The following is a 27,568-nucleotide window of genomic DNA, read 5'->3' on the forward strand; positions in this document are numbered from 1 at the left end:
CTAGTTGGCGCTGTCGGCGGCCTCGATGGGGACAACCGGCTTCCTGCCGCCCGGCGGCGAGGTCGTGCGAGGAAGGCTGGATGCGCGCAAGGCAAGTGTGCTCAGATACGTGCAAAGCCTGTGGTGTGTGTGTCTGTTCCTGGCCGATGGAAGTGAACAGAACAGGCACGCGTTCCGTTTTCATCCGTTGGTGTTATTTTCAGTTCCTCCCGTCTCTAGCTTAATTTTGCATCTGCTGCAGCAGTAGCCTTTCTTTCGAATAAATTCAAGACATTTGTGGTTTTCGTGAGTGGATGTATCCCGAACCTACATGTGTATTATGTACTTTCTCTGTTTTTAAATATAAGTCTTTTTAGAGATTTTAATATGAACTAGCAAACATGCGCATTGCAACGGTAGAACAAAAAAGTTCACGCCTTCTTTTGTAAAACAACGTCCCATCAATATTACCGCTTGTCCTTCTTTTCCACCCTCGTCGTGGTGTCAATCTAATCATAACTTGTCAGAATGTGGTAAATCCCAAGGCGATGAGCTTTGCCGCCGCATGAGACACCTCTCATTGAACCTTAATGGACTTAAATAACTCAACAGTCAATGATGTCACATTAATACTTACATTGCTTAGAAGTTAGAACAATTGAAAATGATACAAACAAAACGAAGACTTAGTTGGACGCCTTGCAATTGTAACACGGTGCAATCTTCAGTTTAGCCGCTATCAACTACCCAAGAATTTAGACGACCAATACCAACATCGGAAATTACCATATTCTGAAAGCTCGTTGTGCTTTGGTAAACTGTTTCACTAAAAGCATAAACTAGAGGCGTAGGTTGTCTTACTTACCCGTAAGAAAATGAATATACTATTACATAATATTCCTTGTAGTTAATCCTGGAAATATATATTTGCAATTAATCCTAGAATTCCTATAAATCTTTACGGTTAATCCTAAAAAAATACAGCCAATCACCCAACCCACCCCATAATACTTCGTTTTGATGGGAAAAATCATAATACAACAAATAGCAAATTCCACCCAAACAAAAGAACAGAGGAAATTATGAGACCATTAGACGAAACGAGCTGGTGCTCCAGCTTGAAAGGGCTCTTCTTAGTCGATCAACCTTTGTTCCTTCAACGATCAAGCTATCAGATCAACAAAAGAACATAACCATGAAATACACATCGACCGGCCGATTTCTATCCAATGAAAATATTTGGTTGGTGATAAATCCAAAGTTGACCGAAACTGGCATGGAATCGGTCAAAAACCAGGGCGTATACTTACGTGGGTTGTAGGAATTTGCTAGATTGAACGACAGGTTCCCTCAAATAAATTTTGAACAAGATGTTTCGGATATTAATTCTGCATGAGATTTTGATGCTTCTCTTATCATCCTGAACCTCTTATCCTCCTCCTCGTCTTTGTCTACCTCATTCTAGATGGCTTAGGATTTTCGTGATCAAGATGGTTTGTGCCTTTTGACGTGTCTTTCTCCATTAAGTGCTAGTACATCTTTTATGAAATTCTCCACATTGCAAACAATATTCTTGAATAGAATAGAAAAAGGAGAGTTGACCAAAGCATAGATAATCGACTACATGTACAAAATTCTATAACCTGCAAGCCCCGACCGCAAAGATACCTTCACATCATATAAATACATGAACGTATGAGACTCGCGGCAGCCTCGGACTCGGTGCCCTCACGTACAGGCCTGAGTGCCCAGTGTCGTACCTCGTCGTTGCTGTCGGCAGCCATGACGACGAACTACCGCCTGTTGTCATCATCGAATAGGTTCCAGTTCATGTGCATGCATGTACACAGCCCAGTAGCTTCAGTGGTGGTCGCACCTGCACGAACACATGCATGCTCATCATACTACTCCAGCGCTTTGTCGCCGGGAAGCTCCATGTGCTCTGCCAGCGCTTCAGCCCTGACCTGCTGCACCAGAAGCTCCTGCGACCATCAGGGCCCGAGGGCATGGGCGGGGTGCAGCTCGTCCTTCATATTCATGCACGCGAGATTGAGCAGCACAACGGTGTGCCATGTCAGAATCTGGGTGAAGGGCTCGTACATGTCATGATGCTCGCCCGCCGCCGAGTGGCCTAATTTTGAGAGGGGTCAATTGCTGTTTGAGCTTGGACATGTTGCCCCGCAGCCTTGTGTTGATCCTCTTCCTCCTTGCCGTACTCTTGCCATCGATTAGAGGTACACATGCATTTTTTTTGTATCGACAGTGTTAGTACTAATCTTGATGCATGTGGTTAGTTAGTTAGATGCATGCTAGCTACCAGGTCGTGTGGCCGGTTGTTGAGTAACTGATGCACGCATGGATATGGACGCCGTGCATGTAGCTGGCTTAGTGAGTTTGTTAGCTAGACTAGTGCGTGCGTGCGTGGAGTTAGTGGCCGGTGTGGTGGCCAGATGGTGTGTGTGCAGCCGGGTATAAAAGGCCCCTTGATGTATTGATCAAGCCAAGCCGTGTGTAGCCATGTAGTCACTGTAAGCAAGAAAAAGATTGGGGCGTTCATGCGCCCGTGGCGGTGTTCGTGCGCCGGCCGGAAAATCTTGTGTCCACTGTTCTTCTCTTCCACCTCCGTTCGAGTGAGAGGAGAGGTAGCTAGAGGGCTGCGGTTCAACAACCCACAGATCCTTCCTTTACTTACTTTTATTATCTACAATCTCGTACCTGTCATGATGCTCGTTTTCACCTATTGTTTGTTGATTTCTGTGGTGGTTGGTATATTAACCGGTTGGAGTTAGTTAACAAAAGCGGGGTGGAACTATTAAACATCAAACATGCTTAGCTTAGCTGGCTGTTGTAGCTAGAGTCCCAGGAAATGTCTTTGGTTCGATTCCTATATTACAACTTATTTTTTGCGGTATAGAAGAAAGACCCCTCGCGTCGCTATTAGCCCAGATTTTTTTCCTGGGGAGGAAAGCCCATCCACGAGGGTTCCCAGCCCAGGACGGGCTTGTACATAACAATCTTCATCCTGCAATATTTTCTGCGATCGTAGGGCACACCAAATTAGTACCATCTCGGATAGTAGAAGATCTCAAAAAAAACAGAGGTGAATAGATGAAAAAATTGATGAAACACATCTTACTTTATTATTAGGTATAGAAAAAAATAGAGGTGAACGGATGAAAAAATTTGTGAAACGCATCTTACTTTATTATTAGGTATAGAGGTATAGATTGATATATATATATATATATATATATATATATATATATATATATATATATATATATGTAGATATAGATTCCATGTGATTCATGTGCATGTAATATTTTGCCATGTGATTCATATACACAACACATGGCTTTATCTTATATAGACGCCTTTATGTTATATAGACTAATGTAATATTAAATAACTAGGCCGTGCGAATGCACGGGTTGGCGACTAGTTGAGTAATAGTCCAGCCACCACGTACCAGCCGAGCACCATGTGCCGCCGGCGAAGGCGCTTCCCACAAGCGCCAGGGGCGGAGACGCGGGGGGTGGGGGGGGGGGGGGGGGGGGCGAGCGGGGGCTAGACCCCCCAATCGTTCGCACCCCCCAAGCGATCTGTTATATTCGTAGTGTACTAATGGGTAGTTAACTGCTAATCAGTATGTACTTAAGGCCCAGGCCCATAGATCCTTTGCGCCGTGTACACCCAGCCCAAAAATAGCTCATTATGGTCTCGTGTAAGCCTAGAAAGCCCGTTCTGCGTAACCTAGACGCTAATTACCACTAACCTAGTTAGACGCTAATCGATCGATTGATGATCGATTGATTTCGCCGCTGCGCCTCTGCTTGCCGCCACGGCAGCCGCGAGCGGACCAGGATACTGCCGCGGTGCTATCCAGCCTCTCCTGTTTTAATTTTGCCGAAGTATTGTCCATTGGAGTCCCCCGGTGATCATATTTAATCAATCAAATACTCTAATCCGCTTTTGGTCCTTGAGCACGCCAATCTAAAGGTAACTGCTATACATACAAGTCTTATTTCATCTGGATATCAATCTACTAGTCTTGATTAATTGGAGGACTACGTACAAGGTCTAATTAATTAGTATACCATGATGTAAAATTTTCAAACTATTTGATATTTTTTCTCATAGTTTTATTCGATTTAGTTGGCAATTATAGAGGTAAAATTATTCTAAAGGTTTTTCGTCCGATGTCCCGAATTATTTGATTCCGGTGGTACTTTCAAATTTTGGACTATGATGTGCCGAGACGGGTTGAATGCACGACATGCGCTGCACGTGATTTTCTGTCTGAATCTTTTTAGCATTATACTCTGTTCTTGGCGCACTCTGTTCGTCATTTATGTTGTGCGAGTAGTACATTCAGCAATCAGCAGCCAGTTGGTTTCATTGCTTTTCTTGTTGGCGGCCTTGGAAAATATCACGGTGAATAGTGTGAGTCAGATCTCGAACAATGAACACCTAATCTTCGTAAGAAGCAGTGCATGAAGTAGAGTGTGAGCTTCCATTCCACGGACAAGGTTAATGTCTGTACAAATCTGCCGTCTGCGTCATCCTCAAGCAACACACACACTGCTGCTGGTCATGGGAATTTCCACCAGGCTCGGGCTGTCCCCATCGATGGTGCTCAATGTCAAGGCTTCACACTGATTAGCACTCCTTATTAAATTTGTGCTTTTGACTAGTTCCTACCAAAAATTTGTACCATCAACCATCATCCACCACTGGGCTGGACAATAATTCAGAGGACCAATCTTAGACCAATCGTGTCAGAAGCCTCGTACAATCCATCTTATTGTTTGCTATTAGGCTCCATATATCGATATTCTTAGTCCAACCGTGTCAAGTCTTCTCGTTGATTAGTAGTTAGTTTGTGTTTTTTATTTGGTGCTAACCCGCTGCTTTGGAAAAGAAATTTTGAGGACCAAGCCTACTACATACCCGCGACCACAAAGCTACCATTCTACCTTCGCTGATGCTGCTCCAGACTCTGGTCCGGCTATTGCATCCCACTTCCTGTAAGAAACTCCCCCCATCTCCGGCAACCGGCGCGTAGCCTCCAACAGGTCATCACAAACTAGCATAAAAGCTTTTTTTCTTTTTTTCCCTGAAAAAATGTTCACTGTATAAGAAAGTTAATATTGGTCAGCACGCATTAGCAAATGTTTCACTGTATATTCAGTGTGTATTTGAATCAAGTTCACTATAGACTAAGAAAATGTTCAGTGTGTACATTACATTCATTTTTATAAAACTTGTTCAGATTTCGATATTTGTTCACGACTAAAAAGAAATGCTTACAGTAAAAAATATTTTAAATTTATTTAAGATTTCGAAATATTATTCGTATTTTAAGAAATTTGTTCACATTTGTTTTTCAACAAATATTGAAAAAAACGAAGATTTAACATTAATTAGTTCTTTAAGTTCAGCATTGCGTTTAAGTCGTGATCCGTTCCTAACTTCGTTGGCTAGCATCGGTAGCATGCATGGCGAGAATGGAATTCGATTTATACTTTTTGAATGAAAATACATATAATATTTGAATGGTCTATATTTCACTTTATATATTTTAGTGAGGGGGGTTATATTAGAAGCAGGACTCTTATACTAAACTTTTTTATTTTTTACATCTCATTATCAGAAAATTTAATTAGTATTTTCATTACATTTGACAATATTTAACACATGTTCACATGGAAATACGAAAAATCTAACATTTCTAGGAAACAACACAAACTTCCATTATGAAAATTATATTATAATTTCCAAAAAGTATTCCATGTTGTTTTGTTGAAATAAATTGTATCAATCTAAATCTAAAGAAACCAAACAGAAAAAATCTCATGCATTCGTCAGTGGAGTATTTTATTCTATTTGTTTAGACATAAGAGCAGCAGGACATATGTTGGATCTAGTTTTGATGGCCTGCACACGCAGTGTGCCTGACGTTTCTATATATATTATAGTGCGTTTGTACATGTGTTATCTATAAATATCTTGATGGAGGATCCTATACAATGCATGAGTATAAGAAATATGTTGTGATTATTTCGTCACCAATTTCAATATTAGCCTATTTATTAGTTTGGTTATCTTCACTTCTATTCTTGAACCGGGAGGATGTTTGGTGATGTTTCATTGACATCTACTTACATTCTAATGTATACATCTGCCAGTGAAGCAGATATTAGTGGACATGCTCTTCTGTATACAAGATCAAAAATTGGCATGTCTTGGTAGGTATGCGGCCACCATTACATCGGACTTTAGACTTTAGAGTTGACATATGGGATTAAATAAGGCAATCTAGTCGAATCCAAATGCAGTTCCAAGAGAGCATGTAAATACAGAAAATATGTATCAAACTCTAAAGAAGAGTTAGCCCTAAACTGCTGGTGGTAGTATAAAAGATGAAATAAATGGTACTGCTAAAGTCGGGGGAAGAACTAAGGGCATGTACAATGGGGGAAGCACCACACCACTGCCCCAACGTTTCATGTAGATAAAAGTAACTAAAGCCACTGTCTAATTCTACCTTGGTCCAACGAAAGCAGCGGTATTGTCCTCATGGTTGGCAGCCTTTTTCTATTCACCATAGAGTAGGCTTGTCCTGTTAAAGTTAAACCCGGTGATGTCCAACTATCCCTCATTGGCAGCGTCTGCACTTTTGTCAAGGGAGAGACGGCCTCTTTTGCAGGATCCCATCTATCTCTGCAAGCTACACCTTTTGCTAAGCTCAGTCATCCGAACCTACCTGGCATGCTGGAGCATCTGTCCATGCTGAAGCATTGGAGCAGAGCAAAAGCCTTTCTCAATGCATATATACAGATTCACCCATGTACCTACTTCCTATAATCTAACCTATTTCCAGTTGTGTATATATCCTCTTATTCTTATGGTGTATGGATTTTACCGTGGGGACCAAATCCATTATAGTGAAATCCAAATTAACTAAATCTTGAACAAGGAACTAATTCCCATCCCTGGAGACGGCATAGTGATAATCTCTCCAAAGGAGGGCCCCCCGAGAAAATATTTCAACACCTCTCTGCCATGGCCTCCTTAGCCTATGTTGTGGGTTGGGTTTGATTCATAAAAGCCTAACAGGAAGCGAAAATTCAGAGCTTGTCATCCAGGAGGACAGTCGCCAAATTACGCAAATAACACCCGGCGTGAATCACGACGTCGGGAACGACATGGGCAGGAGGAAGGGCGGGAGGAACGGAGCCCGGCAGAGCGGACAGGTGCGGTGGCCGTGAGCGGCCCAGTGGTCAAGGCAGCCAAAGTGGAAGATGTGCTGGCACCCCCGCGGCCGGCGCAGCGCCGTGGAAGTCACTTAGGCACACCACACTAGTGCAGAACCGGGCTTTAACGCCGGTTCGTAAGGCCCTTTAGTGCCGGTTCTACAACCGGCACTAAAGAGTGGAGATTGAAGGTCCCACCCTTTTATTACTGGTTCGGCACGAACCGGCGCTAAAGTGCCACCACGTGGCACGAGCTATGCCCGGGTGCTGGTAGACCATTAGTACCGGTTGGTAACATCAACCGGTACTAAATGTTTGGGGGGGTTGGTTTTATTTTTTATTTTTCCATTAATTTTGTGTTTTCCATTTAACTCTTTTTTGTTTGCTGGTATTTTACGATACTACATATTGTACACGTTATGCATATATATAAATAGATTTTCTCGTAGAACCGCATATATATAATATATATCATCGAATGTCTCACAACCACCACCATTAATTATTCACACATACTACACATGTATATATATACAATTTCTCCTACATGTTGCCTTGGTGCCTTCGGAGCACGATGACAAGTGGTTCATGGAGGCGGTAGCGAGTAATAGTATTCTTCTTTGGGATCTATGACCTGGTCGAGCAAAAATCCGGCTATTTCCTCTTGAAGTGCTTGTATGCGCTCCGTTGTTAGGAGCTTCTCCCGCACGTCATGGAACTGTTAAGAAGGAGATCAATATCGATAATCATGTAAAAATTGTGAATAGTGTTTTGTGAAACGTATCCATTGCTGTCTATCAGATCTGCTCCTTTCGGACGCCATCATGCGAATGTTCTCGCAAACGTAGTATGCACACAGATCAGTCCCCGAGGCCTGCTTCAGGGCCTTTACGAGAATGGAATTGAATCATATAATGATTAATCAAGCATGATATAATTAATTAATGCTATTGAAACAAGAATTAAAGAGATGGTAGCTAGCTAGCTAGTACTAATTACTTACCTTGGGTCGATGCCAAACATCTTTTTTGGCCATTTGCCTGGAGTCACCTTGATGAACTTTGCCCAAGCCCTGCCCGCCGGCAAAGAAAATTAATAAAGGGGTTATTAAATAGTTCATATCAGGAAAATGACGAACTAAATAGGCCGAGATATAGTTAATAATGATTGAAATTACCTGTTGACTATCCCAAACAAGATGGTGTAGTCACTTTCTTTTTTAAGTAGTGAGTCCAGTACTTCAACTTTTCCTTTGTCAACTTTAGGGCTGCGTATGATATTGAACAGGGCATCTTCTCCCTCTCTGCTGGTATTGTCCGCCATAGCTTTTATTTAACTAATACAGAAGAAATATAAAACAATTTAGTAATCAAATTACAATGCATGGATGCAATCAATAAGGAAAAACTGAATCATATAGTACATAATATGCATCGTCTCGAATAATATATGATCTCGAATACATCGTCTCGAATAATATATAATCTCGAATACATCACTGGCTAGGTTGCTAACAAAGATCGAATACTACAGAAGAATCTAGGCCACTCGCGGTTCCTGGGGCGCGGGCGGTGGACACCCAAAGACAAGGATGTTGGGGAACGTTGCAGAAAAAAAATTCTCTACGTTTCACCAAGATCTATCTATGGAGTCATCTAGCAACGAGAGGGGAGTGCATCTACATACCCTTGTAGATCGCGAGCGGAAGCGTTCAAAGAACGAGGATGAGGGAGTCGTACTCGTCGTGATCCAAATCACCGGAGATCCTAGCGCCGAATGGACGGCACCTCCGCGTTCAACACACGTACGGAGCGGATGACGTCTCCTCCTTCTTGATCCAGCAAGGAGGAAGGAGAGGTTGATGAAGATCCAGCAGCACGACGGCGTGGTGGTGGATGCAGCAGTACTCCGGCAAGGCTTCGCCAAGCTCTATGGAGGAGGAGGAGGTGTTGGAGAGGGAGAGGGAGGCACCAAAGGCATGGATGTGCAGCCCTCCCTCTCCCCCCCACTATATATAGGGGGCCTAGGGGGCGTTGGCCCTAGGAGATCCAATCTCCTAGGGGGGCGGCGGCCAAGGGGGGTGGAGTACCCCCCAAGGCAAGTGGGGAGCCCCCCCACCCTAGGGTTTCAACCCTAGGCGCAAGGGGTGGGCCTAGGGGGGCGCACCAGCTCACTATGGGCTGGTTCCCCTCCCCACTTCAGCCCATGGGGCCCTCCGGGATGGGTGGCCCCACCCGGTGGACCCCCGGGACCCATCCGGTGGTCCCGGTACAATACCGGTGACCCCCGAATCTTTCCCGATGGCCGAAACTGCACTTCCTATATATAATTCTTTACCTCCGGACCATTCCGGAACTCCCCGTGATGTCCGGGATCTCATCGGGGACTCCGAACAACTTTCGGGTTACTGCATACTCATATCTCTACAACCCTAGCATCACCGAACCTTAAGTGTGTAGACCCTACGGGTTCGGGAGACACGTAGACATGACCGAGACGGCTCTCCGGCCAATAACCAACAGCGGGATCTGGATACCCATGTTGGCTCCCACATGCTCCATGATGATCTCATCGGATGAACCATGATGTCGAGGATTCAATCAATCCCGTATACAATTCCCTTTGTCAATCGGTATTATACTTGCCCGAGATTCGATCGTCGGTATCCGAATACCTCGTTCAATCTTATTACCGGCAAGTCACTTTACTTGTACCGTAATGCATGATCCCGTGACAAACCACTTGATCACATTGAGCTCATTATGATGATGCATTACCGAGTGGGCCCAGTGATACCTCTCCGTCATACGGAGTGACAAATCCCAGTCTCGATCCGTGTCAACCCAACAGACACTTTCGGAGATACCCGTAGTATACCTTTATAGTCGCCCAGTTACGTTGTGACGTTTGGCACACCCAAAGCACTCCTACGGTATCCGGGAGTTACACGATCTCATGGTCTAAGGAAAAGATACTTGACATTGGAAAAACTCTAGCAAACGAACTATACGATCTTGTGCTATGTTTAGTATTGGGTCTTGTCCATCACATCATTCTCCTAATGATGTGATCTCGTTATCAGTGACATCCAATGTCTATAGTCAGGAAACCATGATTATCTGTTGATCAACGAGCTAGTCAACTAGAGGCTTACTAGGGACATATTGGTGTCTATGTATTCACACATGTATTACGATTTCCGGATAACACAATTATAGCATGAATAAAAGACAATTATCATGAACAAGGAAATATAATAATAATCCTTTTATTATTGCCTCTAGGGCATATTTCCAACAGTCTCCCACTTGCACTAGAGTCAATAATCTAGTTACATTGTGATGAATCGAACACCCATAGAGTTCTGATGTTGATCATGTTTTGCTCGCGGAAGAGGTTTAGTCAATGGACCTGTGACATTCAGATCCGTATGCACTTTACAAATTTCTATGTCTTCATCTTGAACATTTTCACGAATGGAGTTGAAGCGACGCTTGATGTGCCTGGTCTTCTTGTGAAACCTGGGCTCCTTGGCAAGTGCAATAGCTCCAGTGTTGTCACAGAAGAGTTTGATCGGCCCCGACGCATTTAGTATGACTCCTAGGTCGGTGATGAACTCCTTCACCCAAATTGCTTCATGCGCTGCCTCCGAGGCTGCCATGTACTCCGCTTCACATGTAGATCCTGCCACGAGGCTCTGCTTGCAGCTGCACCAGCTTACTGCTCCACCATTCAACATATACATGTATCTGGTTTGTGACTTAGAGTCATCCAGATCTGTGTCGAAGCTAGCGTTGACGTAACCCTTTATGACAAGCTCTTCGTCACCTTCATAAATGAGAAACATGTCCTTAGTCCTTTTCAGGTACTTCAGGATATTCTTGACCGCTGTCCAGCGTTCCTTGCCGGGATTACTTTGGTACCTTCCTACCAAACTCACGGCAAGGTTTACATCAGGTCTGGTACACAACATGGCATACATAATAAACCCTATGGCTGAGGCATGGGGGATGACACTCATCTCTTCTATATCTTCTGCCGTGGTCGGACATTGAGCTGAGCTCAATTTCACACCTTGCAACACAGGCAAGAACCCCTTCTTAGACTGATCCATATTGAACTTATTCAATATCTTATCAAGGTATGTGCTTTGTGAAAGACCTATGAGGCGTCTTGATCTATCTCTATAGATCTTGATGCCTAATATATAAGCAGCTTCTCCAAGGTCCTTCATTGAAAAAATCTTATTCAAATAGGCCTTAATGCTGTCCAAAAGTTCTATATCATTTCCCATCAAAAGTATGTCATCTACATATAATATGAGAAATGCTACAGAGCTCCCACTCACTTTCTTGTAAACGCAGGCTTCTCCATAAGTCTGCATAAACCCAAACGCTTTGATCATCTCATCAAAGCGAATGTTCCAACTCCGAGATGCTTGCACCAGCCCATAAATGGATCGCTGGAGCTTGCATACCTTGTTAGCATTCTTAGGGTCGACAAAACCTTCCGGCTGCATCATATACAGTTCTTCCTTAAGATAACCGTTAAGGAATGCCGTTTTGACTTCCATTTGCCATATCTCATAATCATAGTATGCGGCAATTGCTAACATGATTCGGACGGACTTCAGCTTCGCTACGGGAGAGAAAGTCTCATCGTAGTCAACCCCTTGAACTTGTCGATAATCCTTAGCGACAAGCCTAGCTTTATAGATGGTCACATTACCATCCGCGTCTGTCTTCTTCTTAAAGATCCATTTATTTTCTATGGCTCGCCGATCATTGGGCAAGTCAGTCAAAGTCCATACTTCGTTTCCATACATGGATCCTATCTCGGATTTCATGGCTTCCAGCCATTTGTCGGAATCCGGGCCCGCCATCGCTTCTTCATAGTTCGAAGGTTCACCGTTGTCCAACAACATGATTTCCAAGACAGGGTTGCCGTACCACTCTGGTGCGGAACGTGTCCTTGTGGACCTACGAAGTTCAGTAGCAACTTGATCTGAAGTTTCATGATCATCATCATTAACTTCCTCTCTAGTCGGTGCAGGCACCTCAGGAACATTTTCTTGAGCTACGCTACTTACCGGTTCAAGAGGTAATACTTCATCAAGTTCTACTTTCCTCCCACTTATTTCTTTCGAGAGAAACTCTTTCTCTAGAAAGGATCCATTCTTGGCAACAAAGATCTTGCCTTCAGATCTGAGGTAGAAGGTATACCCAATAGTTTCTTTAGGGTATCCTACGAAGACGCATTTTTCCGACTTGGGTTCGAGCTTTTCAGGTTGAAGTTTCTTGACATAAGCATCACATCCCCAAACTTTTAGAAATGACAGCTTAGGTTTCTTCCCAAACCATAATTCATACGGTGTCATCTCAACGGATTTCGACGGAGCCCTATTTAAAGTGAATGCGGCAGTCCCTAAAGCATAGCCCTAAAATGATAGCGGTAAATCGGCAAGAGACGTCATAGATCACACCATATCTAATAGAGTGCGATTACGACGTTCGGACACACCATTACGCTGAGGTGTTCCAGGCGGCGTGAGTTGTGAAACTATTCCACATTTTCTTAAGTGTGTGCCAAATTCGTGACTCAAGTATTCTCCCCCACGATCTGATCGCAAGAACTTGATTTTCCTGTCACGTTGATTCTCAACCTCACTCTGAAATTCCTTAAACTTTTCAAAGGTCTCAGACTTGTGTTTCATTAAGTAGACATACCCATATCTACTCAAGTCATCAGTGAGAGTGAGAACATAACGATAGCCACCGCGAGCCTCAACACTCATTGGACCGCACACATCAGTATGTATGATTTCTAATAAGTTGGTTGCTCGCTCCATTGTTCCTGAGAACGGAGTCTTGGTCATCTTACCCATGAGGCATGGTTCGCATGTGTCAAATGATTCGTAATGAAGAGACTCTAAAAGTCCATCTGCATGGAGCTTCTTCATGCGTTTGACACCTATGTGACCAAGGCGGCAGTGCCACAAGTATGTGGGACTATCATTATCAACCTTACATCTTTTGGTATTCACACTATGAATATGTGTAGCATTACGCTCGAGATTCATTAAGAATAAACCATTCACCATCGGAGCATGACCATAAAACATATCTCTCATATAAATAGAACAACCATTATTCTCGGATTTAAATGAGTAGCCATCTCGAATTAAACGAGATCCTGATACAATGTTCATGCTCAAAGCTAGCACTAAATAACAATTATTGAGATTTAAAACTAATCCCGTAGGTAAATGTAGAGGTAGCGTGCCGACGGAGATCACATAGACCTTGGAACCATTCCCGACGCGCATCGTCACCTCGTCCTTCGCCAGCCTCCGCTTATTCCGCAGCTCCTGCTTTGAGTTACAAATATGAGCAACGGCACTGGTATCAAATACCCAGGAGCTACTACGAGTACTGCTAAGGTACACATCAATTACATGTATATCACATGTACCTTTCGTGTTGCCGGCCTTCTTGTCCGCTAAGTATTTGGGGCAGTTCCGCTTCCAGTGACCACTTCCCTTGCAATAAAAGCACTCAGTCTCGGGCTTGGGTCCATTCTTTGGCTTCTTCCCGGCAGCTTGCTTACCGGGCGCGGCAACTCCCTTGCCGTCCTTCTTGAAGTTCTTTTTACCCTTGCCTTTCTTGAACTTAGTGGTTTTATTCACCATCAACACTTGATGTTCCTTTTTGACTTCTACCTCTGCTGATTTCAGCATTGAATATACCTCAGGTATGGTCTTTTCCATCCCCTGCGTATTGAAGTTCATCACAAAGCTCTTGTAGCTCGGTGGAAGCGACTGAAGGATTCTGTCAATGACCGCGTCATCCGAGAGATTAACTCCCACCTGAGTCAAGCGGTTATGTAACCCAGACATAGTGAGTATGTGCTCACTGACAGAACTATTTTCCTCCATCTTACAGCTGAAGAACTTGTCGGAGACCTCATATCTCTCGACCCGGGCATGAGCTTGAAAAACCATTTTCAGCTCTTCGAACATCTCATATGCTCCGTGTCTCTCAAAACGCTTTTGGAGCCCCGGTTCTAAGCTGTAAAGCATACCACACTGAACGAGGGAGTAATCATCAGCACGTGTCTGCCAAGCGTTCATAACGTCTTGGTTCTGTGGGACGGGTGCATCACCTAGCGGTGCTTCTAGGACATAATCTCTCTTTGCAGCTATGATGATGATCCTCAGGTTCCGGACCCAGTCCGTATAATTGCTGCCATCGTTTTTCAGCTTGGTTTTCTCTAGGAACGCGTTGAAGTTGAGGACAACGTTGGCCATTTGATCTACAAGACATATTGTAAAGATTTTAGACTAAGTTCATGATAATTAAGTTCATCTAATCAAATTATTCAATGAACTCCCACTCAGATAGACATCCCTCCAGTCATCTAAGTATAACATGATCCGAGTTAGCTAGGCCGTGTCTGATCATCACGTGAGACGGACTAGTCAACATCGGTGAACATCTTCATGTTGATCGTATCTTCTATACGACTCATGTTTGACCTTTCGGTCTTCTGTGTTCCAAGGCCATGTCTGTACATGCTAGGCTCGTCAAGTCAACCTAAGTGTTTGCATGTGTAAATCTGTCTTACACCCGTTGTATGTGAACGTTGGAATCTAACACCTGATCATCACGTGGTGCTTCGAAACAACGAACTGTCGCAACGGCGCACAGTTAGGGGGAACACTTTCTTGAAATTATTATGAGGGATCATCTTATTTACTACCGTCGTTCTAAGTAAACAAGATGCAAAAACATGATAAACATCACATGCAATCAAATAATAATAGTGACATGATATGGCCAATATCATAAAGCTCCTTTGATCTCCATCTTGGGGCTCCATGATCATCTTGTCACCGGCATGACACCATGATCTCCATCATCATGATCTCCATCATCGTGTCTCCATGAAGTTGCTCGCCAACTATTACTTCTACCACTATGGCTAACGCGTTTAGCAATAAAGTAAAGTAATTTATATGGCGTTTCTCAATGACACGCAGGTCATACAAAAAATAAAGACAACTCCTATGGCTCCTGCCGGTTGTCATACTCATCGACATGCAAGTCGTGATTCCTATTACAAGAACATGATCTCATACATCACATATATATCATTCATCATTCATCACAACTTTGGTCATATCACATCACAAAACACTTGCTGCAAAAACAAGTTAGACGTCCTCTAATTGTTGTTGCAAGTTTTACGTGGCTGCAATAGGGTTCTAGCAAGAATATTTTCTTACCTACGTTAAATCCACAACGTGATTTGTCAACTTCTATTTACCCTTCATAAGGACCCTTTTCGTCGAATCCGCTCCAACTAAAGTGGGAGAGACAGACACCCGCTAGCCACCTTATGCAACTAGTGCATGTCAGTCGGTGGAACCTGTCTCACGTAAGTGTACGTGTAAGGTCGGTCCGGGCCGCTTCATCCCACAATACCGCTGAAGCAAAATAAGACTAGTAGCGGCAAGAAAGTTGACAACATTTACGCCCACAACAAATTGTGTTCTACTCGTGCAAAGAGAACTATGCATAGACCTAGCTCTGATACCACTGTTGGGGAACGTTGCAGAAAACAAAAAAATTTCTCTACGTTTCACCAAGATCTATCTATGGAGTCATCTAGCAACGAGACGGGAGTGCATCTACATACCCTTGTAGATCGCGAGCGGAAGCGTTCAAAGAACGGGGATGAGGGAGTCGTACTCGTTGTGATCCAAATCACCGGAGATCCTAGCGCCGAACGGACGGCACCTCCGCGTTTAACACATGTACGGAGTGGATGACGTCTCCTCCTTCTTGATCCAGCAAGGGGGAAGGAGAGGTTGATGAAGATCCAGCAGCACGACGGCGTGGTGGTGGGCGCAGCAGTACTCCGGTAGGGCTTCGCCAAGCTCTATGGAGGAGGAGGAGGTGTTGGAGAGGGAGACGGAGGCACCAAAGGCATGGATGTGCAGCCCTCCCTCCCCCCCACTATATATAGGGGGCCTAGGGGGGCGCCGGCCCTAGGAGATCCAATATCCTAGGGGGGGGGGCGGCCAAGGGGGGTGGAGTACCCCCCAAGGCAAGTGGGGAGCCCCCCCCCCCCCACCCTAGGGTTTCAACCCTAGGCGCAAGGGGTGGGCCTAGGGGGGCGCACCAGCCCACTATGGGCTGGTTCCCCTTCCCACTTCAGCCCATGGGACCCTCCGAGATGGGTGGCCCCACCGGGTGGACCCCCGGGACCCATCTGGTGGTCCCGGTACAATACCGGTGACCCCTGAATCTTTCCCGATGGCCGAAACTGCACTTCCTATATATAATTCTTTACCTCCGGACCATTCCAGAACTCCTCCTGACGTCCGGGATCTCATCCGGGACTCCGAACAACTTTCGGGTTACTGCATACTCATATCTCTACAACCCTAGCGTCACCGAACCTTAAGTGTGTAGACCCTACGGGTTCGGGAGACACGTAGACATGACCGAGATGGCTCTCCGGCCAATAACCAACGGCGGGATCTGGATACCCATGTTGGCTCCCACATGCTCCACGATGATCTCATCGGATGAACCACGATGTCGAGGATTCAATCAATCCCGTATACAATTCCCTTTGTCAATCGGTATTATACTTGCCCGAGATTCGATCGTCGGTATCCCAATACCTCGTTCAATCTCGTTACCGGCAAGTCACTTTACTCGTACCGTAATGCATGATCCCGTGACCAACCACTTGATCACATTGAGCTCATTATGATGATGCATTACCGAGTGGGCCCAGTGATACCTCTCCGTCATACGGAGTGACAAATCCCAGTCTCGATCCATGTCAACCCAACAGACATTTTCGGAGATACCGGTAGTATACCTTTATAGTCACCCAGTTACGTTGTGACGTTTGGCACACCCAAAGCACTCCTTCGGTATCCGGGAGTTACACGATCTCATGGTCTAAGGAAAAGATACTTGACATTGGAAAAACTCTAGCAAACGAACTATACGATCTTGTGCTATGTTTAGTACTGGGTCTTGTCCATCACATCATTCTCCTAATGATTTGATCTCGTTATCAGTGACATCCAATGTCTATAGTCAGGAAACCATGACTATCTGTTGATCAACGAGCTAGTCAACTAGAGGCTTACTAGGGACATATTGGTGTCTATGTATTCACACATGTATTACGATTTCCGGATAACACAATTATAGGATGAATAAAAGACAATTATCATGAACAAGGAAATATAATAATAATCCTTTTATTATTGCCTCTAGGGCATATTTCCAACAAAGGAACCATCACAGGACCATATCTCCGGTCATCTACCCAAAGAACCTGCCAGGTATTGGAGAACCTGACGTCCATAGCAGCCATGTAGCGATGGACGTGCTCGTCCTCCTCCCTGACACGACGACGCACCACCTTCGGAGGGGGCTGGCTCGCTCTGCACTGAATGTGGCCCACACGAGGGCCACCAAAGGAGATCAGGGTCGACGACGGGACCCGAGGCCGGGTTCCTCACCAAGCGGCGCGCCCCTCCAGGTAGCACCTCCCAGTGCCAGCCCGGCGGAGCCCAGTCCCAGACATGGGTCAGCCAGACGTCGTAGCGAACGGGTCCACGGCGAGGATGCAGGCCGGGCATCGTCAAGAACAAATACTATATGCCCGCAAAAAGTAACTTTTTTAAAATGATTGGATTGTGATAACTAAAATTCTATATGCAAATTCTAACAATTTGACATTAATCTAATTCATCTAGCTAAAACTAACTCTAAAATTTCTAACATTTCTATATATATAACTAACATTTCTAATATTTCTATAACTAAAAAACAGAAAAATTGCTAAAATTTCTATAAATATTTCTATAACTAAAAAACAGAAAAATTTATAACATTTCTATATAACTAACATTTCTAATATTTCTATAACTAAAAAACAGAAAAATTGCTAACATTTCTATAACAATGTGTGTGTGTGTGGACATGGCGGCCGGGGCAGGAGCTCACCGGCGAGGCGCGGTGACGGGAGGCGGCGACGGGGATGGAGACGGGCGGTGACGACGGGGATGGGGACGGGGCGGCGACGACGGGGACAGGGACGGGTCGGGCGGGGACGACGGGCGGGGTGCGGCAACGGGGACGACGGGGACGGGGACGGCGACGGGGGCAGCGGCGACGGGGTAGAGGAGAAATAAGCAGAGGGAGAGATGAGAAACTGAATTTTTTTGAAGTGTTTTCTTATATAGAATAACCTTTAATACCGGTTGAAGCCACCAACCGGTATTAAAGGTCTGTTTTGGCAAGGCCAAGTGGCGGGAAGCGCCCACCTTTAGTACCAGGTGGTGGCACCTAGCGGTACTAAAGACCTCCCCCCTTTAGTACTGGTTGGAGCCACGACGCGGTACTAAAGGGTGTGCGCTGCCAGGCGAGGGGCACAGAAGTTTAGTCCCACCTTGCTAGTTGAGGAGCGCCAGGACCAGTTTATAAGCCCCGGCGCGGGCACTGCATTGAGCTCCTCTCAATAGCAGGCCTTCTGGGCCTACCTCTCCTACTCTACCTGTGGGCCTACTAGGCTTGCGGGCCTGCATCCTGGCCCAACTACAGGTTGGGTTTCTAGTCGTATGCGGGCCGCTCTGGCCCAGTAGGTGGGCTTTTTTATTTTCTTATTTTTTTGCTTTATTTATTTTTGGTTAATTTATTTTTGAGTTGTTTTTTTACTGTATTTAGAGTTTCTTTGGGAATATTTTTGCTTTAGGTACAAAAAATTACAAACTTTTTGTTAGTGCCGGTAGTTTACAAATTTGAATAGTTTACATTTTGAATTATTTGAAATTTGTGTGAATCACTAGTTTGTGAATAACTTAACTTTGAAAATAGATTTTTCAGTGATTCTTTTTTTTATGTTTAATATTAGTGTGTTTTATCATTATATTCAATTTGGTAATGCTTAGGTTATTTAAAAAATGAAATGCCTTTGTAACGGATGAGTTTTCGTCCGAAACCCTGATACTTCGAAAGAGATTGTCCATTTTGTACATGAAGTGCATCCCGTTTTTGCGGTAATCCTCTCTACTTTTTTGCACATGCTATGTGGGTGAAATTATGATACCATGCCAACTTTCAATCTTTTCTGAGTTCATTTGAAATGCTTTTCAATTTCAGGGCCATTTAGCTGAAAGAATCAGTAAATGCATGAAAGAATTTGTTTGCACATAAAATTTCTTCGTGTTTCAAATGCCAAAACACATAACTACCCTAACTATTACAGAGATTCCCTCCTGGGTGTGAAACACAGAAGAAAATAATGATAGTGAAGCCGATCACATCCCAGATCTTTGGGTGTGAAACTTTTTCTTCGTGTGTGTCCCTTTGCGCTGTAGCCATGGAAAATTTTCATCATTTAACTGGATGCTCGGGTCAATATTCGCTGTGAATGGAGCAATTTCATCAAACTTTTCATAATCTTCTGACATGTCTGTCTTGTCATCCACTCCCACGATGTTTCTATTCCCAGAAAGAACTATGTGGCGCTTTGGCTCATCGTATGATGCATTCACTTCCTTATCTTTTCTTTTTCTCGGCTTTGTAGACATATCCTTCACATAGAAAACCTGTGCCACATCATTAGCTAGGACGAATGGTTCGTCTGCATACGCAAGATTGTTGAGATCCACTGTTGTCATTCCATACTTCGGGTCTTCCGTTACCCCGCCTCGTGTCATATTGACCCATTTGCACCGAAACAAAGGGACCTTCGAATCACGTCCATAGTCAAGTTCCCATATCTCCTCTATGTAACCATATTATGTTTCCTTTCCCATCTTGGTTGTTGCATCAAAGCGGACACCACTGTTTTGGTTGGTGCTCTTCTTATCTTGGGCGACCGTGTAAAATGTATTACCATTTATCTCGTACCCTTTGAAAGTCATTATATTCGAAGGTGGTAACTGGGACAGCGAGTACATGTCATCTTCAATAGAGGCGTCATGCATGGTACGTGTCTGCAACCAGCCGGCGAAACTCCTGGTTTGTTCACGTGTAATCCAGTCATCAGACCGCTCCGGGTGTTTGGAGCATAGAAAATTCTTGTGTTCGTCCATATACGGAGCCACCAAGGCGGAATTTTGTAGAACTGCGTAGTGTGCTTCAGTGAGAGAATGTCCGTCCATACATATTATTTGATTCCCTCCTAGCGTGCCTTTTCCATCCAGTCTGTCCTTATGCCGCGATTCAGGAACACCAATCGGCTTAAGGTTAGGAATAAAGTCAATACAAAACTCAATGACCTCCTCATTTTCATGGCCCTTGGAGATGCTTCCTTCTGGCCTAGCACGGTTATGAACATATTTCTTTAAGACTCCCATGAACCTCTCAAAGGGGAACGTATTGTGTAGAAATATAGGACCCAAAACATTAATCTCTTCGCATAGGTGAACTAGGACGTGTGTCATGATGTTGAAGAAGGATGGTGGGAACACCAACTCGAAGCTGACAAGACATTGCATCAAATCATTCTCTAACCTTGGTATGATTTCTGGATCGATTACCTTCTGAGAGATTGCATTGAGGAATGCACATAGCTTCACAATGGCTAATCGAACGTTATCCGGTAGAAGCCCCCTCAATGCAACCGAAAGTAGTTGCGTCATAATCACGTGGCAGTCATGAGACTTTAGATTCTGGAACTTTTTCTCTGCCATGTTTATTATTCCCTTTATATTCGACGAGAAGTCAGACGGTACCTTAATACTGAGCAGGCATTGAAAGAATATTTCCTTCTCTTCTTTGGTAAGAGCGTAGCTGGCATGACCCTGATGTATGCCGTCTTTTCCATGCATACGTTGCTGGTCCTCCTGTGCCTCAGGTGTATCTTTTGTTTTCCCATACACGCCCAAGAAGCCAAGCAGGGTCACGCAAAGATTCTTCATCACGTGCATCATGTCGATTGCAGAGCGGACCTCTAGGTCTTTCCAATAGGGCAGGTCCCAAAATATAGATTTCTTCTTCCATATGGGTGCGCGTCCGTCAGCGTCATTCGGAATAGGTTGTCCGTTAGGACCCTTTCCAAAGGCTACCTTCAAATCCTTGACCATATCATGTACATCAGCACCAGTACGGTGGCGAGGCTTCGTCCGGTGATCCGTCTCACCTTTGAAATGATTGCCTTTCTTTCTTCCGGGATGCCTGCTCGAAAGAAATCGACGATGTCCTAGGTACACATTCTTCCTACATTTGTCCAAATATATACTGTCGGTATCATCCAAACAGTGTGTGCATGCACGGTATCCCTTGTTTGTCTGTCCTGAAAGGTTACTGAGAGCAGGCCAATCATTGATGGTCACGGACACCAAGGCCTTTAGGTCAAATTCTTCCCCCATGTGCTCATCCCACGCACGTACACCTGTTCCATTCCACAGCTGTAAGAGTTCTTCAACTAATGGCCTTAGGTACACATCAATGTTGTTGCCGGGTTGCTTAGGGCCTTGGATGAGCACTGACATCATAATGAACTTCCGCTTCATGCACAACCAAGGAGGAAGGTTATACAAACATAGAGTCACAGGCCAGGTGTTATGGTTGCTGCTCTGCTCCCCAAAAGGATTAATGCCATCTACGCTTAGACCAAACCATATGTTCCTTGCGTCATCTGTAAACTCCTTCCCGTACTTTCTCTCGGTTTTTCTCCACTGCGACCCATCAGCGGGTACTCTCCACTTTCCGTCTTTCTTACGGTCTTCTCTGTGCCATTGCATCGCCTTGGCATGCTCTTTGTTTTGGAACAAACGTTTCAACTGTGGTATTATAGGAGCATACCACATCACCTTGGCAGGAATCTTCTTCCTAGGGCGCTCGCCCTCGACATCACCAGGGTCATCGCGCCTAGTCTTATAGCGCAATGCACCGCATACCGGGCAAGCGTCCAAATCCTCGTACTCACCGCGGTAGAGGATGCAGTCATTAGGGCATGCATGTATCTTCTGCACCTCTAACCCTAGAGGGCAGACAGCCTTCTTTGCCTCTAACCCTAATGGAAGCATATTCTTTATCATTACCAGCAACTTTCCAAATCCCTTGTCAGATACACCATTCTCTGCCTTCCATTGCAGCAATTCCAGTGTGGTGCCCAACTTTTTCTTTTGAGCTTCGCAATTCGGGTACAACAATTTCTAGTGATCCTCTAACATGCGCTGCAACTTCTTCTTCTCCAAATCACTTGCGCAGTTTCTCTTTGCATCGGCAATGGCCCGACCTAGATCATCAGCGGGCTCATCTGATGCCTCTTCTTCAGCTTCTTCCCGCATTGCCGGCTCAGCTTCTTCCCCTATTATTGTATCATCATATTCAGGGAACCCATGGCCAGGCTAGCTGTCGTCGTCCTCTTCTTCTTCATTGTCTTCCATCATATATAACCCCTCTTTCTCCGTGCTTGGTCCAAACATTATAGTGGGGCATGAAACTGGACTTAAACAGATGGACGTGAATGGTTCTTGACGTAGAGTAATTGTGATCATTCTTACAGACTAAACATGGACAAGGCATAAAACCATCCGCTCGCTTGTTTGCCTCAGTCGCAAGCAGAAAAGTTTTCATTCCATTAATGAACTCGGGAGAGCATCGGTCATTGTACATCCATTGTCGGCTCATCTTCATTACACAACACCGAAAAGACCAAATTAATACAAGTTCATACATAAAGTTCATACAAGACTTAAATGCAACAAATAAATAACTCTCTAACTAAAGCATTTAAATGCAGAAACAAATGCGATCAAGATCGGAACTAAGGTAACAATTGATCCAACAGCATAATGATACCAAGCCTCACTATCAATGGCATATTTTCTAATCTTTCTAATCTTTAAGCGCATTTTCTCCATCTTGATCTTGTGATCATCAACGACATCGGCAACATGCAACTCCAATTCCATCTTCTCCCCCTCAATTCTTTTCAATTTTTATTTCAAATACTCGTTTTCTCTTTCAACTAAATTTAACCTCTCGACAATAGGGTCGGTTGGAATTTCCGGTTGACAAACCTCCTAGACAAAAATATCTATGTCAACTTGATGGGCATAATTTGTCATAAACACGAAATGCAGCAACTAGTTTTAAAAGAGAATATACCACATCCGAATCATAACAAGGACGAGGGCTGACGGGGACGGATATCAAAACCATGGCACTATGTATAACAAACAACGTACGGATAAGATAATTATACGAGTAACTATATATCCAAATCACACAAACATCAATTTGGTAATGTAAAACATTCATGAATAAGAGGCTCACCACAAGGTGGTGCCGGCGACGGAACGGTGCCGGCGATCGACTGTTATTATGACGGAGATTTAGAAGGCACTAAGTAAACCACACCTACATATGCAAACTAAGTGTTATTTTTGACATCAAATTGCATATAAATCAAATACTAGCACATATATTTCCTCCCAAATTACTAAACTCATAAATTAATCACTATACAAAGCATTGCAAGAGCTAATCTAGAAATGAGAGATGAAAGGACAAAGTTGCTAGCCTTTATGATCATTTGAATGGATGGGGGCCTTCAAATCTTGATAAATTTTGGGCAAAATGTGTGATGAGCTCGAGAGGAAGAGGGGAAGAACAGAGAGGAGAGGGGAAAGGGGAAGAACAGAGCAAGCTCGGGTGGACAAAGGGTTTATGTAGGACGACCTTTAGCACCGGTTCATGCCACGAACCGGTACTAAAGATGCTGGAGGGGCCCCGGACTGACAACATCCTGCCACCACTCACTTTAGTACCGGTACGTGGCACGAACCGGTGCTAAAGGTCGGCCACGAACCGGTACTAATGAAAGCGGCCGGCTAGCCGTTGGAATCGGCACTAATGCACACATTAGTGCCGGCTCAAAAGCAAACCGGCACTAATGTGCTTGACATTTGACCCTTTTTCTACTAGTGCCACGCATTCCTCTGGGAGGGTGTTGGTGCTGGCGTTGGATACGGAGAGCTCGTCGAAGCGCACGGCCGGGCAGTGCTCCTCCAGCTCATTGAGGTCGTGGTCATCGTGGTACTGCCCCTGGTGGTGGTGGTTGGCGAAGTCAGAGTTGTTTGGGTGGTCGATGCCGGGGCCGAGCAGCCAGGAGGAGAGGCGGCGGAGGTGGGCAAGCAGGAAGAGGAGGTTGGGCAGCAGCCTCGGCACCGCCGGAGGGAAACCCATTAGCTAGCTGGTCTCGATCGTGCAACCGAGCTAGAGAGAGATGCATGTCAGTGGTACACAAAGATTGCTCTGGCCTTTATAAGGAGAAGCAGAGCGAGCAACTAGACATGGACAGAGAAATAATGTAGAATAGCTTTAGGTGCACAGCAGCTAGACATGTACCGTACAGTCGACAGACACAGACACGTGCTTAACTGATGAGATGTTGAGGAGTGACTGGGCATAATATGTCCACCGGGGGTTCAGATTCTGTAGGATTCAATTCAACCTCTGGCGCCCTCCCCTCACGTCGCCCCTGCTCGGGCGACTCGGGGGTCCAAACCCTAGCGCCGCCGCCTCCATTTCCCCTCCCTTCCCCCCTCGTCGCCGCCTGAGGCTGCCGCCAGGCAAGCCCGGGGCGCCGCCGAGGAAGGTGGCGGCGGGGCCCTGGCTGCCCTGCCTCTTCTGCGGGGGGGCCGAGGTCCCCGGGGCAGCGGCCCTGTCGGAGAGACGTCACCGGCCCTGCGACAGGCGGTGGCGGGGGCGTGGGCCGGCGAACCTGGCCGTGTGGACGGCGGGTGAACCGGGGGACGGGTGGCGTGGTGCAGCGGCAGATTGGCAGCGCCAGATCTGGCCGCCCCTGCCTCCCCTGTTTGGCGAGCTCCTCCCCGGCCGGATCCGGCCTGCTCCTCTGCGGGCCGCCAGGTCTCGCGCCGTTGGGGTAAGGGTGGCGGGGATTCGAAGACCGGGAGAAATCCCAGGACGGCCTCGCCGGTCTTGGCGGCGGCGACGCTCGAGGGCGCCGCTCCCCTCCTTGGAGGCGCCGTTCAGGTCAGATCCGCCGCCCCCTTCCCCTCTAGTCTCCCGGGTGAAAACCACAACTCTATTGGGCGGTGGCGGCGCCCTTGGCGTCGCGTTCCTTCCTGAAGGCGCCGTCTTTGGGAGCTAGGTGGGCATTGGGTTTGCTCGGTGATGTGGTGGGTGTGCAGCGGCGGAGGTAGTTGGCCGCTACTGCTCTTCTTCGCCCGTTCCGGCATCTCTTTCTCATTCATGTCCAGTCCGTGGATTTGGTGGTGCTCTGCTCCAGATGAGCACTCCATGGCTTGTCGGGTGCGCTCGGTTCCTTTTCCATATGCAGCCTGCCGGTGTCCTTCCTCCCAGGTTCTAGGGTAAACCGCGTCACTGTCAACGGTTCGGCGCCTTCGATCCAGGCGAGGAGGCAGGGGCTTTCTTTGACAGTGGAGCTGGGAGGACATGGCATGTCGGGGCCGCTGGCGATTTGGCGACGGCGTGCCCTTCCTCACCGTCGTAAGTGCTACTCCTGTGCTAACATTCTCCTACTTCCTTGGTGACCCGTACGCGATTGAGGACCTACACATCTCCGAGCTGCGTGTCTCCATGTTCGATCTTATTTAGCTTGGTGTGTGTGAGGCTTGTGAGCTGCTGTCCAGCGTCTTTGTACCTTATCGTTTTTCTGTTTTCTTATGTTGGTTTCGCGTTTGTATTACTATTCCTGGCCGGTTGATGTCTTTGTTAATTCAAAGCCAGACTCCTCTAGAGCCTTCGTTCTAAAAAGAAAATATGTCTACCGTCGAGATTAATGCATTGTTAATCATCGGTGGGGTGGGGTGGGTCGATCGACGACCGTGCATGTGTCGGTAGAGGGAGGCAGGTCAGGTGCGCCTGTCGATCGACTGAGGCCGGTCAGGTGCGCCTGGCCAGTGTTCGTTTTTTTTTAAGTTGGCAGTGTTCGTTAGTTAGTACGAAAAAAAGATGAGGTCAATAAACCGTGCACATGTGTGTTGGAAGCAACCAGCTTGGAGAGCAACTGGTCAACGACTAGGAATAGGATATGTACCTGTTGCCATCAAATCTCGTGTCTCGTACCCTCGCCTGATAGCGCGCACGGCGGAATCACAGCCGCTGGGGCGATGGTATTCCATAGTGAGCATAGCACTGCGACATACTCCCTCCGTCTTATAATATAAAAACGTTTTTAACACTATATTAGTATAAAAAATACTTATATTATGGGACAGAGGAAGTAGAACGGAACATTATCTGTGACGAACGATCTGCTCGGAAAGACATTACTTTATGTCTACATACATATATATGAAGGAAAAGTACTCCACCAGTTCATAACTAGATGATAGCTCATGGCTTAAAGTAATCGTCTAGGGTGCGCCAGTAGTTTTCTCTCGGGCACATGTGCTAGAAACCCTACCTGCCACAAGAGAGTTCCTTCCGCCGCCTTCCTAAATATCAAAGACATTATCAAAGACATTATGTGTGATAGGGGGAATAGAGCGAACGATCCGCCCGGAAGAGACAGAACGGAGAATTTCAAAGACATTACTTTAAGTCATATATGTATGAAGGAAAAGTACTCCACCAGTTCACAACTAGATGATAGCTCTCGGCTTGAAGTAATCGTCTAGGGTTCGTGAGTAGTTTTCTCTCAGGCACATGCGCTAGAAACCCTACCTGCCGCCAGGAGTGTCCCTTCCGCCGCCTTCCTGAATATCAAAGACATTATCTGCGACAGGGGGAGCAGAGCGAACGATCCGTCTGGAAGAGACAGAACGGAGAATATCAAAGAAATTATTTTAGGTCTACATATGTATGAAGGAAAAGTACTCCACTAGCTAGTTCACAACTAGATGATAGTTCTCGCCTTAACATAATCATCTAGGGTTTGCCAGTAGTTTTCTCTCGGGCACATGCGCTAGAAACCCTACCTACCGCCATGAGAGTCCCTTCCGCCGCCTTCCTGAATATCAAAGACATTATCTGCGACAAGCGGAGCAGAGCGAACCATCCACCTGAAAAAAAAGGTAAACTGTTTAGGCTTCAAACTGACTGCAGTTAGAAATAATCTAAAGGAAAGTAATGGAGATCAAGGGAAGGACGAGACAAAGGAGAGTGGATTTTTGAAACCCAGGTGTATTGGAGGACCATATTTTAAATACTTTAAAAATCACATTTAAGGTTTCAAAAAATTCTGAAAAAATTTCTACATGATCATATGGATGTATTTTACACATGTGTAAAGTTTGGTGATGAAATGAGTAAATATGCGACCTATACAAAAATGACAAAATGGTGATTTCCAAATAG

At 45.4% G+C, this 27,568-nt stretch overlaps 1 protein-coding gene across 1 annotated transcript; it reads right to left on the bottom strand.

Annotated features, from left to right (window-relative positions):
• Positions 1–24,469, bottom strand: LOC147956961 (uncharacterized). The gene is made up of 2 exons (XM_087531521.1): positions 24,195–24,469; positions 1–76 (listed from the first exon to the last, which is right to left on the bottom strand). Exons 1-2 carry the CDS (start codon positions 24,467–24,469, stop codon positions 1–3), a joined length of 351 nt encoding a protein of 116 aa, XP_087387647.1.
• Positions 24,470–27,568: the final 3,099 nt, after the last annotated feature.

Source organism: Triticum urartu, chromosome 7A (genome assembly GCF_056163025.1).
Source record: "Triticum urartu cultivar PI428250 chromosome 7A, HENAU_Tu73, whole genome shotgun sequence".
Taxonomy (NCBI): domain Eukaryota; kingdom Viridiplantae; phylum Streptophyta; class Magnoliopsida; order Poales; family Poaceae; genus Triticum; species Triticum urartu.

Bases quoted from the DNA above. Each gene is read 5' to 3' on its own strand.
- LOC147956961 (XM_087531521.1), bottom strand. From the start codon at position 24,469: ATGGGTTTCCCTCCGGCGGTGCCGAGGCTGCTGCCCAACCTCCTCTTC. The intron at 77-24,194 runs GTCAAATGTCAA...GCGCGCATCCAG, and splicing joins GTGGCACTAGTAGAAAAAGG to CCTTCCTCGCACGACCTCGC.